Genomic DNA, 16,374 nt, shown 5'->3' on the forward strand with positions numbered 1-16,374 from the left:
AAGAGAATAGAATGAGTAGCATCCTATGCTGAAGGAAAAAACAGGTGGGTTGGGGGACAGAAGGCTTTAGATCTGAGATTAATGAAACAGGCACATATGCTAGATAAACTAAGTCCTAAATCAGATACTCACTTTCAGTGCTCTGAGATCTAAGTCTAAGGAGTGGCCCACTAACACAGCGTTGGGAGGAAGCAGTGCTTTTAACTGTCTCTGTACATCTTTGAGTTTGGTTGTCACTGGGTTAAGAATCTTCTTTGTGATTCCTGAGAAACTTTCAATAAAAAAAGAGAAATGGACAGACCAGGATATTAATAAGCTTTCCTCCCCCGAAAGTCATTTCAAAAAGAATATTTTAAAAAATAAAAAATTAATAAATGCTCAGTGTAAAAAGGTTGAAAATCAAATAACAAAGAAGAAATTAAAAACTGCCAGGCTTCCCTGGTGGCACAGTGGTTGAGAGTCCGCCTGCCGATGCAGGGGACAGGTTCATGCCCCGGTCCGGGAAGATCCCACATGCCGTGGAGCGGCTGGGCCCGTGAGCCATGGCCGTTGAGCCTGCGCGTCCGTAGCCTGTGCTCCGCAACGGGAGAGGCCACAACAGTGAGAGGCCCACATACCGCAAAAAAAATAAATAAAAATAAAAATAAATAACCTGCCCATAATCCCACCACCCAGAGATCATTTTTTACACTTTAGTAAATATTGTATCATATTTTTTGATACATATGTATTCATGTATATGTTTCATTTTTATAATCATGGGTATTCCCTGGCAGTCCAGTGGTTAGGACTCCATGCTTTCACTGCCATGGGCCTGGGTTCAATCCCTGGTCAGGAAACTAAGATCCCGCAAGCCACATGGTATGACCCAAAAAAAAGGAATCATAATGCCTATGCTACTTTATAATATGATCATAACATGTGCTATATATCATGAACAAGTTTTCACATCAATAAATCTATTTCAGCACATCCTTTTAAATGGTTAGTACTCCATTAGATGAATATAACATTCTAACCAACCCCCTACTTTCATTCATATTCCCATGTTTCTGCAACAGTATGACAAATACCCTTATACATACATCTTTGTCACATACGACTGTTCCTTAAAAATACTGTCTAATTGTCATGTCGGCCAACAGGAGTCTTTATCACCATCATGGCCTCTCTGTGCCTAAGTAAGCATGAATTGATAGGTGCAACTACAATGGGCAGCAACGGTAATGTTTCACTGGCTTTTCTTTGCCTAATTACTGTAGTGTGTACATTCTGAAATTACTTGCTAATCTTCGGAAAGACAGAGAAAATTTTTTGAGCTTCCAATTTCTGTTGTGGAAACACTTAGTTTTGTTTTGGTTTCTGAGGTCAAGGCAGATTAAGCTCTAAAATCATCTGACTGCCAGAAGATGATTTACAGATTTTTCAGATGGTGTCTCATCAGACAGCAAAGCTGTTTGGCAGTTACTAGGTAATGATTACAACTGTCAGATTCTATGACAAGGAAGATAATATTCTGGTGACCTAGGTCACAGGAAGATTAGAGAGCAAGAAAGGTAAGAGCATTATACACCAATATTGTGTAATTTCAGTATTAAAATTTCTGGTTGTGGCACCCCAGCCTTTTCTTTGGTAATAAATAAGTAGATAATACCTAACTAAACAGAAGCCACAGGCTATTCCTGTTAAGTCTCATTCCACTCTAGCGAGCTGGAGGCAGGGTGAAAAATACCTGGTGAGGTAGTCCACAATCTTGTTGTCAGGTTTAACAAGCTCATCCATAACACAGCAGCCTCCTTCAGCAACCAGTGAGATGCGTGTTAGTTCTCGCCCCTTGGATGTCAGGCACTGAAAGACCAGGATGTAGATAGGCTGCTAACCCGTGGAAACTCTTGCTTCCTCTCATTATTCAAGACTACATCAACTGCCACCTACTCTAATCTACTCTGCGACAATGGCACAGCCTTTTGCTGACTAGAGAATCCAATATGAATGAAATTAAAGCTAAGCAGGCTGCTGAACATTACACTTAAAGTAACCAACACAGTACAATTTCTCTGGGAAGGATGTGCCCAAGAGGGACAGAAATAATAACATCAATTATAATTGTACTATTTACTGTGTACTACAACCCAGTATTATGCTAAGTACCAAAAAAATAATTTTTATTAGCACACTCTATTATCTAACACAATACTAAGCATTTTATATACCACCTCATAATAACCCCATGAAGTAGCCCCTAATATTATCCCTGCTTCACAGAGGGAGAATTAGGGAATTTGTCCAAGGTGACAGGCAAGGCCAGGATACACAACCTGATACGACAGACTCCAAATCCTTAGCTCTTAGCCACTCTGTTCAGTGTCGAGAAACTGTTACTTGAGTACTAAGTGAGAGGGGATACACTGCCTCTGAAAGGAGACTTACTAATTAGACAAAGTAAAACACAAGGGGAGCTTAAGCAGGAAAATCCTACTTCTGATCTTAAACGCGTAAAACTAAGCCAAACCAATGGTAATTCAGGCAAAGTCTTCAAGGCAATAACAACAAAACACTTGTTCAAAAGACAGAAGCAATCAACTTCTAGTAATATTCAAAAATTAGATTAAATATATCAACTAGTTAGAAAACTTATGTGATATTTATTTCTCATCCTGGAGTAAAGATCCAATTTTTCTAAAATGTAATTAAATGGGTCTACTTTCAGTTATTTAAACTGAATACTAGAACTGAACGCACTCAAGAAAACTAGACCCTAGCTTGCAACACTCCAGCTGAAAAATCAAAAGTAGTACTTACCATTTCACAGTCAAGCCCAAAGAGAGGACTACTGTTGGTTATAGAACCACAACATTTTATAGGCACAAAGTTTTCACAGTCAGGAAAACCTAGGAGGAAAAGGAATAAAATATTTGCCTTTAGAACTAGAAATGGTAAAAATTACTCCTGTATTTATCCAGGGGAAACTGAGATACCACATTTGTGGGGACCTTCTCTATGTTAGACACTTGAAATATAAAATTAAATAAGACAATTTCTGTCCTTAATTTTTTCTCCATCTACTCATTTTTACATTTTGGGAGAATAATGTAGGCTGCTGTTAGCGGAGATACTAGGGCCTAGACTTCCTTGCAGTTACCAAGTAACAATTTTTTCCTCCTTATTAGAAATTATAATTAAATTGTGGCTAAATCCAAAGTCACTGGACCTTTCCCATATAGGCACTAAGGAAGGATGAATAAAGTATGCAAATGACTGCATGTGGCATCTTTCTTTCCTAAATAAAACAAGAAAAAGTAGGAATGAGATTCCACCATAGCAGAGATCTAAAAGGATTTCATGGTAGGCAGAATGTTTAACATTCACCATATGCACTCTTGTACTCAACTCTACCCTTAAAATTTCTCCAAGATCTCTCTTTAGAAACGTGCCTCATTTTCTGGAATCATAGCCTGAAAATTCCCTACAGAGGCTCAGATATAGGCTTAAGGTATCCCTTCCATTGTGTACCCTAAGTCAGTAACCAGGCACATTCAGTTCAGAGGCCCAAAAGTGTCTGAATCATTGAAGATTCCTACCTTCAGACAGAGGCTGAAACAGTAAAGGTAATACCTAGATCTTATTTGACAAGAAACTAAGGGGAGTATGAAAAGCTTTGACCAGTTCCTATGTCACAGTACCCTGAAATTTCCAACTGATTACAATTAAAAGAACCAAAATACAGTCTAGACCAGAAAGGAGTACCCCCAAATCCTGGAGACATTATACTTGCTGCCCTCCTTATCTATATTATTAGTACCAATAATAACAAAGAATAACTTTTTAAAGCACTATGTGCCCCATGCTAAGCTCGTTTTGTACATTAACTCAATTAATCCTCATGGCAATACTATGATATATGAACTATTAACTCCCCAAAGACAGCCCAATTAAGAAACAGACAAAGGATCTGAAAAAATATACAAATGGCCAATAAGCATATAAAAAGATGCTCAATATCATCAGCCATCAGAGAAATGCAAACGAAAATCACAATGAGATACTACTTCACACACACTAGGATGGGTATAATCAAAAAGGCAGAGCATAGCAAGTGTTGGTAAGGATGTACAGAAATTGGAACCCTTATACATTGCTGGGGGGAATGTAAAATGGTGCACCTGCTTTGTAAAACAGTCTGATAGTTCCTTAAAGGTTAAACATAGAGTTACTATAGGATCTAGCAGTTCTACTCCTAGGTATATACTCAAGAAAAATGAAAACATATGTCCACACAAAAACTTGTATCTGAATATTCAAAGTAGCATTATTCATAACATCCCCGAGGTGGAAACAACCCAAATGTCATCAACTGATGACTGGATAAATAAAATGTATAACCATACATGGAATATCATTAGAATGAAAATAAATGAAGTAATGATACATGCTACAACACGGATGACCCTTGAAAATTTGATGCTAAGTGAAAGAAGCCAGTTACAAAAGACCACATATTGTATGATTCCATTTATATTCACAATAGGTAAATCTATTAACAGAAAGTAATTAGTAGTTGCCTAGGGCTAAAGGGTACTGGGGGGAAACAATAGTACAGGGTTTCTTTTGGGGTGATGAACATGTTCTAAATTGATTGTAGTGATGGTTGAAAAACTCTGTAAATATACTAGAAACTACTGAAATTGTATACTTTAAATGGATGAACTGAATGGTAGGTTAATCATAACTCAATAGGGCTTTTTTTTTTTTTTTAAGGAATTTTAACATGACTGCTGTGATTAAGAGGTAATAAATCAAAGGATTTTTATTAAATTCTTGCTACATAACAGACCAAGGCTCTGAGCCTAGACTTGTCCTATTTATTAAAGAAAATGGGGGTGGGATGGGTGGGAGGAGGATTAGAAGTACCAGAGAAGTGTTAAAGTTTTAAAGACATATTGACTTCTTTTCAATATACTAAGGAATGAAAGAAAAATGAAAAAGGAATAATTTTCCCACAATATTTACGGTCATGTTCATGTACTACCTAAAATCAATAATGGTACACATCCTACACTTTAGGAAACATTGCACTGAAAGTATTTCCTCTTTAGTAGAAGATGGAATAAATCACTTGGAAAGCAGCCCATAAAAATGAACTTTCAACAGGAATATTTTTAAATAAACTGATAGATATTCTTCCATTGTTACCAACATCAGGTTAAATCTAAACCAACCTTGTAACGGAAAGTGATATGTTTTCATTTCCTCCTTTGTGAGAAGGCATCTGGTCAAGCTTACTTTCTTAGAGCCATACTTTTTAACGATGGGGTCATTCTGCAGGTTGATGCTGCCTTCTGAGCTGGAAGAAGGTAAAGACCCTGAAACAAGGACAATCATACATATGTTAGAATCTGTGTTTAACAGCCCTCAGAGGACATGTCCTTTTAATGTTGTATAGGGTAAGCATGATGAAGATCAAAAGATTTTTAAGACCCAGCCCCAACTTTAAAGGAGCTTGCACTCTCATACACTTATAAAGAACACAAAGAGAAAATAAGTCTCAAATGGGTTATAATAATAAAAGCTACAAAAGGGAAAGGGAGAATATACTGGCTGAGATGGTTAGATATGGTTCAAGAGAAGAAAAGATTAGCTGAGTCTTAAAGAAAAGGCAGAATTCAGATATTTGGTGTATTAGACCAGTCCGTTACAGTGTCTGCCACTCCTAATAGCCCATTCTAGCTAAATCTACTGCACCCCTAACCACCTGGCTCAAGCACCAGCAGGGGTGCTGGTTCTTTAAGTAGGGCTCGTTACTGATTGGATTAAGAGTGGGGACTTGGCTAAAGAGGGAGCTATCTATAAACTGACCAGTGACTTGATATTCCTTGTCAAGACATGCTCAAAAGGGACAAGGGTAATTAGCTAAGCTGATCAGATTGCTTGCTTCCAGAACTGAACTAGGAAATAAGGAGAACACACCGGTTAGAACAGAAAACAAAGAAGCTAAGATGCCATGAAAGGGATGGAGAACAGCTCTTCACCAGAGGCATTTAGATTCTTGATGACTTTCTAGTCCACATGTCCTTCAAATAATACCCTCTCACTTAAGGTGGCCTCAGTGAGTGCCTGGTCCTTGCAAACAAGAATGCCAAAGAATCAGAAGTAAGGAAAGAGGGCATCCCAGGTAAGATAGAAATGTACAAAGCAAACTTGGTATGGTAGTGACTAGACCAGTCGGGGAGAAAAAAAGGTCTTTGTAGAAGAGCAGTATAAGAAACAAGGTTGAAAGAGGAGGATAAAAGTGAATTGTAGACCACTGCGAATGCCAGGCTCAAGAGTTTGAATTTTAGTCCATCATTTCATATATAAGGTGGAGCAACAGAAAGTTCCTGAGAAGGGAAGTGGCATAACCAAACAGTACTTTAAGAAAGCTCAACCTCAAAGATATGTGGAAAATGAAGTAGAGAGAGAAATGAGAAATGGCAAAAAAAAAAAGAGTCTGGATTAAGATGATGGAGGGAGGAAAAAGGTTATAAGAAAGAAACATTACACAAGAAAAACTGGTAGAGGGACTTCCCTGTTGGCTCCCAATGCAGGGGGCGCGGGTTAAGACTGCACTCCCAATGTAGGGGGCCTGGGTTCGATCCCTGGTCAGGGAACTAGATCCCACATGCATGCCTCAACTAAGAGTTCTCATGCCACAACTAAGGAGCCCACAAACCGCAACTAAGACCCAGCGCAAACAAATAAATATTTTTTTTTAAAAAAGGAAAAACTGGTAGAGCATAGTGACAGAGTAATTCAGTTCAGTCAACAAAATATTTACTGAGTACTTATTATATGCCTGGTATTACTCTAGCCAGTAGATTCCCCAATGAACAAAATCGACAAAATTCTCTTAAATTCTAGGTGATCTTAAATTCTAGTTGGGAAAATGGACAATAAACAAACAAATACATAATATAGCAGGTGAGGATAAGGACTATGGAGAAAAGTAAAGGAGAAAAAGGAGGAAAGGGAGTGCTGGGGCAGGAAAAGGGTTAATGTCATATATTTTATAACCAGGGAAGGTCTCTCTGATAAAGTAACATTTGAATAGGTTCTTAATAGCAAAGGGAATGAGCCATGAAGATTGGGTATGGGGAGCCAAAAGAAAAGTAATTCTAAAATTCAATACTGGTGGCTTAGAGAAAAACAGTACCAACAGAAAAGGGGATTTGAAGTTGGGAGTCTGTTATTTAGGGATGAGAAAAATGCTTTTATATATGCTATGATTGAGGGTACAGTGGAGTATCCAGGTAGCAACATCCAGCAGGCAGTTGAAAATGCAGGCCTGGAGTTTGGGATATCAAACCTAAAGACAGAGGAGTTATCCACAGAAGAGTGATGGATAAACTGGGGAAGAACAGATGAATATTTCAAAAGAGAACTGAAGAAAGATCAAAGTATATGGACTATATCTTGGGGACTTTGATATTTATTTAGGTTGGGAAAATGAAGCAAAATCCTTAGGAGGACAGAGAAGTAGCTATAACCCTCTAGCTCCTCAATGCTTACAGGATAAAATCCAAAGTCCTTAGCATAGCATTTACAGCCTGCAAGACAAAGCTTTAACCTACCCCTAAGCCTCATCTCTCACCACTACCCGCCCTCTTATTCCATCTCCACCCCCTAATCATCCTCAACAATCTATATTCTTCAGTCACATCAATTTCTTTTTTCTGATTACATCCTTTCTTTTACAGCTCAATGTCTTTACCTGAGTTTTGAATCTCATAATGACTACTCTGTAATTCACTCAAAGATGTTTAAAATACAGTGGATGTCAAATTAAACAAAGCTGCAGGTCCGATATAGACATCTATTAGAAGGAAAGGGGAACAATGGAAAGGTAGGAAGTTAGAAGCTTTTGAGACAGAAGATAACAGGAAACACAGTCATGGAGGATATGGAAAGGAATCACTAGTTATTCCTCACCACTTTTTCATGTCCCCTCAGTGCAACTATTCAATAATTTAATTATTTCTGAACAAACATACAAAAAGCATTATTGAACAATACTTACCTTACTATGTGCAATGAACTGTTAAGGTCTATTCCATCACTCACCTCCTCTCCCCCCAAAAGAGAAGGTCAGCTATAACTTGCTAACAGGACACAACCCAGTTTGAAAAACACTGCTATCATGGATATTTATACTTTAGCTGGCCAGCATCCTAATCTGCCACTGTGAGTAGTATTAGTGAGTATCCCCTACATTAGTCAAAGGCAAGATCTTCCTTCCTATGTGTACACTTGTGGGTACAAAGACCCAGTGACAGTTTGAGTCCAGTGTCAGTGATATCCGGGGAGCAGACTTAGCTATCTAACCTAACCAAATGACTTCTGAGGCATGAACCCTGGTTATGTTTCCTGCTATCTAATCCGCCTTGGTACTTACCCATTTTTTCCTTAAAACACACACACACACACACACACAAAATTGCTTTTCTGCTTAAGTTACTTATAGTCATACCTTCCATTCCTTTAGGCAGATCCCCAATTATTTGTTTCTTTTGCAGCCCAATGATATCAGCTAGGAAATCAGATGATGGGGGAGGCAAGCAGAACTTCTGAAAATACATAATAGGTTTTTACAAAAATGCTTGAAAACAGTTAAAATACTGTCACCTAGACTTTTATTGTCAGCTCAGTGCTATGAAAGATCTGGACCTTAATTGTTTGCATTGTAAAATGAGGACTGTTTCCTTAAGTTGTAAAAGTGACTAAATAAGTGAAGCCATATTTATCCTACCACAGTTTTCTTTGCTTCTCTAATTACACACTATACAAAAGAAACAAACATTACAAAAATGTATAACTTAGAAAAGCAAAGTTCCTTATATTTTTCAAAGCACTTTCATATCTATTACTTTAGTGGATAACATGCCAGGTAGATGACACAGAAAAGCAAAGAGATTGAGAGTTCAAGTCTCAGGCTCACCTGGGCTTCAATTCCAGCTGTAAATTCCACTTACTAGCTGTAACTTGGGTGCGTTACTCAGTTTCCTTATGTATAAAATGGGAATAAAAAAGTATCTCTTGGGGCTTCCCTGGTGCAGTGGTTGAGAGTCCGCCTGCCGATGCAGGGCACACGAGTTCGTGTCCCGGTCCGGGAAGATCCCACATGCCGCGGAGCGGCTGGGCCCATGAGCCATGGCCACTGAGCCTGCGCGTCCAGAGCCTGTGCTCCGCAACGGGAGAGGCCACAACGGTGAGAGGCCCGCGTACCACAAAAAAAAAAAAAAAAAAAGTATCTCTTATAGGACTATTGTAAGAATTAAAGATGATGCATACAGTATGATTAATATAGGGCCTAGCACATAGGTAGTGTTCAATAAATGAAAGCAAAAAAAGAAAATGGAGACCCAAGGGGGTTAGGTTAGGGCTCACCAATTCAAATGCTCTCAGGGGTAAATGGATGAAACAGTCTGATAAAGAATGGAAGAGGCTACGGTAAAATGGAGAGCACATGCCTTTCTAAAGACAGCTGCTATTCAGCTCCAGATACTGTTTCAAGGGAAACTAATCTTGTGATGTTGTCAAGAGAAGCCAAAATATATAGGTTTTATGTAAATTTTACAATTTTTGAAAACACCAAAGCCCAAATAAAATGTGACAATATCAACTACAATCTGGGAACTAGACTGCAATCTGGGATTAAGGGTTTTGCCTAGATTACCAAAGAAAAAAATGAGAGAGAAATCTAATTTCAACAATCTAATCTCAGGTATCAAGCGTAATCTTTTTAGCTTTCTAAAACTTCTATTGCTTGTTCAATCAGGTTGCCAAGGAGCACAATTTGAGACATGTGCACTAATCTCTGAGTGTGAGGACCTGACTCAGGTCCGAATACAAAGTTTTCTTAACTTACGTGTCTGAATGCCTTTCGGAGAAGCCCAAACTCCAAATAGAACCTGTAAAAGTGTAGCTGACTCATTCCCTGCAGTATAACAACCACCACGTTGTTCAGGTGGTTTTGGTGAAAAAGTTGGCACCAGCTGTTGAAAAATAGAACCAACAAATCTAAGACTGATACCGTCAAGTCAGTTACAGACATACAGAAGGGAAGTATGAAAAAAGCACTGAGCAACAGATATTGGAGTTTATCATCACTCACTGACTGCCTGGAAACAGAGAACAGCTATTACTGCACAGAATTCAAATAAAGATCTCTTGAGATTATTATTTATTCCATTCAAATCAAGTATAATACCAAGTGAAACAAAATGCATTCAAATCCAAAATCCTATTAAGATTTGCTTTAAATTGGAACTAATTAAGCTCAGTTTACAAAGGCATATCTTCAAGATCCAAATCTGCTCTACAGTCCTTCCTAAGCCAGTAACGTGACCGGCTTCCAGAAAGCCAGTTCAGATAAAGTGACAGAGCAATGATAGTATCTGTTAAGGCAGAAGCGGGCTTTTGAGGTTTGTAGCCACTCCACCCCCAGATGGAAGTGTACATATGAAAATCTCTCTACTGTGTATTGGTACATACAGAAATGCAATTTTCATTAGACATTTAATAATGGCATTGAGGATATCAGAACAGTAAAATTCTCTTTGCCCTTGATTTGTAAAAGAAGAAAAAAGACTGGGATTCTTAATACATGATTATGTTATTTCAATCAGGTCTCCACTGGAGGTTATAAACAAAATACCTATAGCAGCCAGACAGATACTGTAAATAAGGGAAGCAGGCCAGGTGGGACACTGATGTGTACCTCTATAATAGGAGGCCACTATTCAGCTTCAACAAATTGTTGCCATAGGGACAGCTGCCAGAGTTTTTCGAAGTAAAAAATATGGATATAAAGGGATTCCCAATTTAAATTGTTGGCAACTTTGTAAAAAAAAAAATTTAGGACATTCCGTGTGGCAAATAAAAAACGTCAGGTAGACATGGTCCTCTAGATACCAATATGAAACCTCAGGTCTATACCCACCATTTATGTTCTTCTCATACCTAGGTTTAGGAACACTGGATTTGCCCAGAACTGCATACTTCAGCAATTCACATAGCTGGCCATGAGTTATTTCACGGGTATCAGAAAGTAAAATGGTAGATAAGCAGGCTTTCTGCAAAGATAAATCAGAGTATAACAAATTATGATTATAAAGAACATCAAAAAAACACGGCAAATTTTTAAATATTCTAGTTTCTATTATTTTAGCATACTCTAAACATAAGGAGGGTTCTTACTAATTAGAAATGAAGGTCTAAAACAACAACCTGTGATATGACATTATTAATAGGATATTTAATAAACACCGATACAGAACCTTAATTATAGACACTTGGTTATGTGCTAGGGATAGCAGGATGAATAAAACATGACTCATGCTCTCAAGAAGTCCATTCTACTAGGGGGAAAAATGCAGAAACAGGTAATTCCAATATAATGTGGGTGCTACTATAAAGGTAAGGGAGCAAAAGAGGCTAACTAACTGCCTTGGGGATTGGAGAGTTTTGGAGATAGCATCACTGAGATGAAAATAATGGAGTTGAACCTTGAAAATAATGAGTCAGCCAGGTAGGAGGAAACACTGTGTCTAAACACTTAGTTTGGTTTGGCTGGAGTCAAGACTGCATGTTGCAGAGCAATAGAGATATGAGAGAAGAGAGAAGTGGGAGCCAGTTCATAGATGATCAATGTGGTCTAACCTAAGGAGTCAGACTTTAAGCCTCTCCTTAAAATAGCTTTGTACTTAGATATAGTTACTAAAGTAATTCATGCTTGTTAAGTCAGATAATAGAGAAGGGTAAAACAGATAAAACACAACAAATAAGTGAAAATAAGTCACCTGTATTTGTACAATTCAAGTAATACCACTTTCATTTTGGTCTGGGAGGCAGCAGAGTAATAGTGGTTAGAAGTTCAAGCCCTGGAGTCACGCTACCTGAGTTCAAATACCAAGCTCTACTATTTTTTTTTTAATTATTTGGCTGCGTTGGGTCTTAGTTGCAACATGCAGGATCTTCGTTGCAGCATGTGGGATCTTTCATTTTGGTGCACGGGCTCAGTAGTTGCGGCACACAGGCTCTCTAGTGGCGGGCAGGCTCTAGAGTGCGCAGGCTCAGTAGCTGCAGTGCGTGGGCTTAGTTGACCTGCAGCATGTGGGATCTTAGTTTCTGCACCAGGTATCAAACCCACGTCCCTGCACTTGAAGGCGGATTCTTAACCACTGGACCACCAGGGAAGTCCCCCAAAGCTCTACCATCTTAAGTGCCTTAAGGTGTTAAGAGCTTAGGGGCAAGTGCCTTGATCTCTCTAAGACTAAGGTCTTTTCATTTATAGAATAACTACAATTCTACCTCATGAGATTACTGGGAAGAGCAATGAGGTACATTGTAAGTGCAATGTACTGAGGCCAGTGTCTGACATACCCTAAGATAAGTACTTAAACACCAGGTATTATTATTATTGCTATTTTCCCCTGTGACTGTTTAAAGCTAATGTTGAACACTTATTATTAGTCATTTACAGTTCTGAGCACTTTATATCTATTAAATCATTTAATTCTTAAGTCTTCTCAAGTGGGCACTACTGTTATCCCCATTTTACAGATAAAGAAATGGAGGAACAGATAAGTGGCAGAACCAAGACCAGAATGCAAGCTACAGATAAAGAAATGGAGGAACAGGGGCTTCCCTGGTGGCACAGTGGTTAAGAATCCGCCTGCCAATGCAGGGGACACGGGTTCGAGCCCTGGTCCGGGAAGATCCCATGTGCCGCGGAGCAACTAAGCCCGTGCACCACAACTACCAAGCCTGCGAACCACAACTACTGAGCCCGTGCACCTAGAGCCCATGCTCTGCAACAAGAGAAGCCACCGCAATGAGAAGCCTGCACACCATAACAAAGAGTAGCCCCCGCTCGATGCAACTAGAGAAAGCCCGTGCGCAGCAATGAAGACCCAACGCAGCCAAAAATAAATAAAATAAATAATAAAAAATAAAATTAGAAAAAAGAAATGGAGGAACAGATAAATGGCAGAACCAAGACTAGAATGCAGGCTGCAAAGCCCAAACTCTTTTCATCTCTACTTTATACGTTTCCCAAGGGATTATACATTACATTGTTTTGTAACCAACTCCTGCCACCGAGAAAAAAAAAAAACTGGGGCATTCCCTAGCAGTCCAGTGGTTAGGACTAGGCGCTTTCACTGCCATGGCCCAGGTTCAATCCCTAGTCAGGGAACAGAGATCCCACAAGCTGCGTAGCATGGCCAAAAAAAAAATAATCTGTAAATATCTTTCCATATCTGTTAAACATAACAAAAGTCAATGTTAATAATAGTCCACTCTTTCAATTTACTTAAAACATAATTTATTTGAAAAAAATTCCCTATTGATGACACTGTTGTTGTTCTAAAAAATTATGAACAGTATTATGATAAGCATCCTTGTACACCTATTTTCTCAGGATAAATTCCTGGTCAAAATAAGCATGTATATCTTATATTCTGATAATATTGCTAACTCCTGAAAGAATATACCAATTTATATTTACCAAACAAAACTGTATGATATTGATAATGTATGAGTAAGGAATCTATATGGCAGTGAGTAATCATGGTTGCCAAACATGCAATGTCAGAGGCTGAGCAGGGTGAGGAGGGCATCCTATAGGGGAGAAAGCCCAGGACTAGGGGTAGGAACCCAGGATATATATGCAGGACAGTGGCCCAATGTGAAGTGTCAAAGCCTGAGCGGTATGAGGAGGGCATCCATGCAGTGGCAACTGGAGAGCAGTTAGGCTGGCATCAGATGTCAGAAATTGTTTACGGTAAGGAGGGCATCAATGCTGAAGGAAAAAGAGGGCTGTCACCGAATTCAAAGCCTGAAAAGGGTGCGGGTGTCCGTGTGAGAAGGATGAGGGTAGTAGCTTGTCACAGCAGCAATGAAGGCATTCAGATAGGAGAGTGACCTGGTATAAGACGCAGAATGACAAGGGCCCAAGCAGGGTAAGGAAGGTGTGAGGGTGTGGGGCAATGGCAGCAATGGGGGACTGATCAAATATATTGAAGATAATGGGAGTCAGGTTTCTCACTGTTATATAAGGAAGTTATAAATATGAAAAGGGAGAAAACTAGAATGAACCCTGTGGAATTGGATTGGAAGTAAAGATACTGATATGAATTCAGTTTTTCAATATGTATACAGAAAAATATTTAAATGTAAACATACGTATGTGTGTATAAACATATGCACACATATTACCTAGCTCTCTTTTTGGGAGTAGTGACATACCAATAGCAATAAACACATCTAACACCCAGATCTTGATTTCTAAATGTCACTCTCCACTAAAAGAACTAAGTCTCCTGGCAGAAGTAGCCGATTCCAGGGCTGGGGCAGGGAAAGCACAGAAGAGTCTGGAACATTTTTTTGTGCCAGAAAAATAAGGAAATGCTCAAGCATGATGGGGTCATGTTAAAGGGACACAGAAGCTAGCTTAATGGCCAAATCTGGGATATTTTGAGCAGCAAAATACAGTAATGGATTATAACTCAATGAATAAAATAGGTATCCACAAATTCATACTAATAAAAAAATGAATAAACTGCAAGTTTAATGAGGAAGCATCTTCCCACAAAACAACAGAGAAAAAGAGTAACTTTAGAGAAGTTTAGCACACACGTTCTTAATCAAGTTATCAAGGTTAACATCACCAGTAATGGGACAAATCAAACTTGTGTACAACCTGATAAAATACAAGAGAACAGAATATCACTTCTGTGATATTCCTGCCAAAGATGTATAATCTGAATCTAATTAATGAGGAAACAAACAAACCTAACTTCTACAAAATAACTGGTCCAGGATTCTTCAAAGGTAGTAATGTCACAAATGTCAAAGAAAAGACTGAACAGTTGTTTGGACTGAAGGAGACATGACAACTAACTGTAACACGTGATTCTAGACTTGATCTTAATGCTAAAAAGGACATTATTAGAACAACTGGAGAAACTTGAATGGGGTCTGAGTATTAGATGGTAGTAATATATCCATGTTATTTCCTGATTTTGATGGTTGCATTTTAGTTATGTAGATTGTTTGTAGGAAATATGTAAACACTAAAATATGGGTGGGGGGAGGCATTCTGTTAGCAACTACAGTACTTTCAAATGTTGGCTGGGGGGTAGTTTTTGATACTGTCCTTGCAAATTTTCTTTAAGTTTGTTTCAAAATAAAGTGATGAGACTGTCAACTTCTTTTGACTTTCTACCACGTTAACCTTTAAAAAATTGCTTTGCCAATCGGATAGGCCAAAAAAAAAGAAAAAGGAATCCCATTTTAAAAAGTTTTCATAGCACGAATTCCCTTCTATATAACTGATTTATCATTATCTATTGTTTATCTTCTTTCTCTCTCCACTAGTAAAGGTAGTAGTGATCTCTGTTTATTCACTGATGTACCCCAAGTGCCTAGGAAGACAATAGAAATCTAAAGGGATGAAAGGCATTATTTAGCTCTCAATAAATGACAGAGATGATCATCAATCTTATTCTCCTATGGGAATGTAAACTGCACGAGTGCAGGGGATTTTGTGCTTTTATGCACTGGGATACTTCCAGAAGCTAGAGCAATTCCTGGCATACAGAAGACTTCAATAAATATCTGTTGAACGAACATTCTTCTCGTGTGCCAGGCACAATACCTGTTTTAAACCGCCAATATCAGCCCTAAGGTATGTGGTATTGTATTATCATTTGGGAGCTCCAAACTGCCTCGGGCCGCCCATTCGGGATCCCCCGTTGCTCACCTTGGCCTCGGGCTGCTGCCTCTCCTCAAGATCCCAAAGGTCTCTCATCACCTCTGACGCCCCGACCAGCTTATTCGGGACCCGCCTCCTCTTCCTGCCCTTCTTGGGGGTCCTCCCGGTCCTTTCCTTCTCTGGCTCCATGAACCTGTGGAGAAAGATCGGTTAGAGATGAGAAAACTACGACGCGCAGATGGCCCGGGCCGTCTCCTGAGTGGGGAGCACAAGGGTTTCGACAGCCTACAACCCTCCTCAGATCCTCTCCTTAATTCAGTTTACGAAGCGCTCCCCGCCCCCCTCGGAAAGGGAGGGTGCCAACGGTCTTCCCCGTTAACGCGGCAAAGAAAACCACGCCGCACCAACCCAAACGGTTTTACAGTTGACGCCGGAGGCCGGATTCGATACGCTTCCCCAACCGCAAACGCGCCTCCGCCTGTTGGAAAAGAGGGAAGGGGGGGCGCTGTCTAGCTGCTTCCCTGCCAAAACCACTCCCCACGCCCCAGATTCCCCGAAGACGCCGAAGAGAAGCAGGGCGGAGAACACCGACAAACGCCGCCGCGCGTCCGGCGGAGCCGACG

General features: G+C 39.5%; 1 protein-coding gene across 1 annotated transcript in view; it reads right to left on the reverse strand.

Moving 5' to 3' along the window:
• REXO5 (RNA exonuclease 5) overlaps positions 1-16,240 on the reverse strand; it is a 42,943-nt gene extending 26,703 nt beyond the window's left edge. The window contains exons 1-9 of the mRNA XM_082670170.1: positions 16,160-16,240; positions 15,800-15,944; positions 10,996-11,108; positions 9,902-10,028; positions 8,504-8,600; positions 5,220-5,363; positions 2,803-2,891; positions 1,733-1,848; positions 133-271 (exon numbers count right to left, since the gene is read on the reverse strand). Coding sequence (XP_082526296.1) covers positions 133-271; positions 1,733-1,848; positions 2,803-2,891; positions 5,220-5,363; positions 8,504-8,600; positions 9,902-10,028; positions 10,996-11,108; positions 15,800-15,940 — 966 coding nt within the window. The 5' untranslated portion in view covers positions 15,941-15,944; positions 16,160-16,240. The remainder of the gene's footprint in view (positions 1-132; positions 272-1,732; positions 1,849-2,802; positions 2,892-5,219; positions 5,364-8,503; positions 8,601-9,901; positions 10,029-10,995; positions 11,109-15,799; positions 15,945-16,159) is intronic.
• Between the last annotated feature and the right edge of the window lie 134 nt (positions 16,241-16,374).

This window comes from Grampus griseus, assembly GCF_964374135.1.
Source record: "Grampus griseus genome assembly, chromosome: 14".
NCBI lineage: Eukaryota > Metazoa > Chordata > Mammalia > Artiodactyla > Delphinidae > Grampus > Grampus griseus.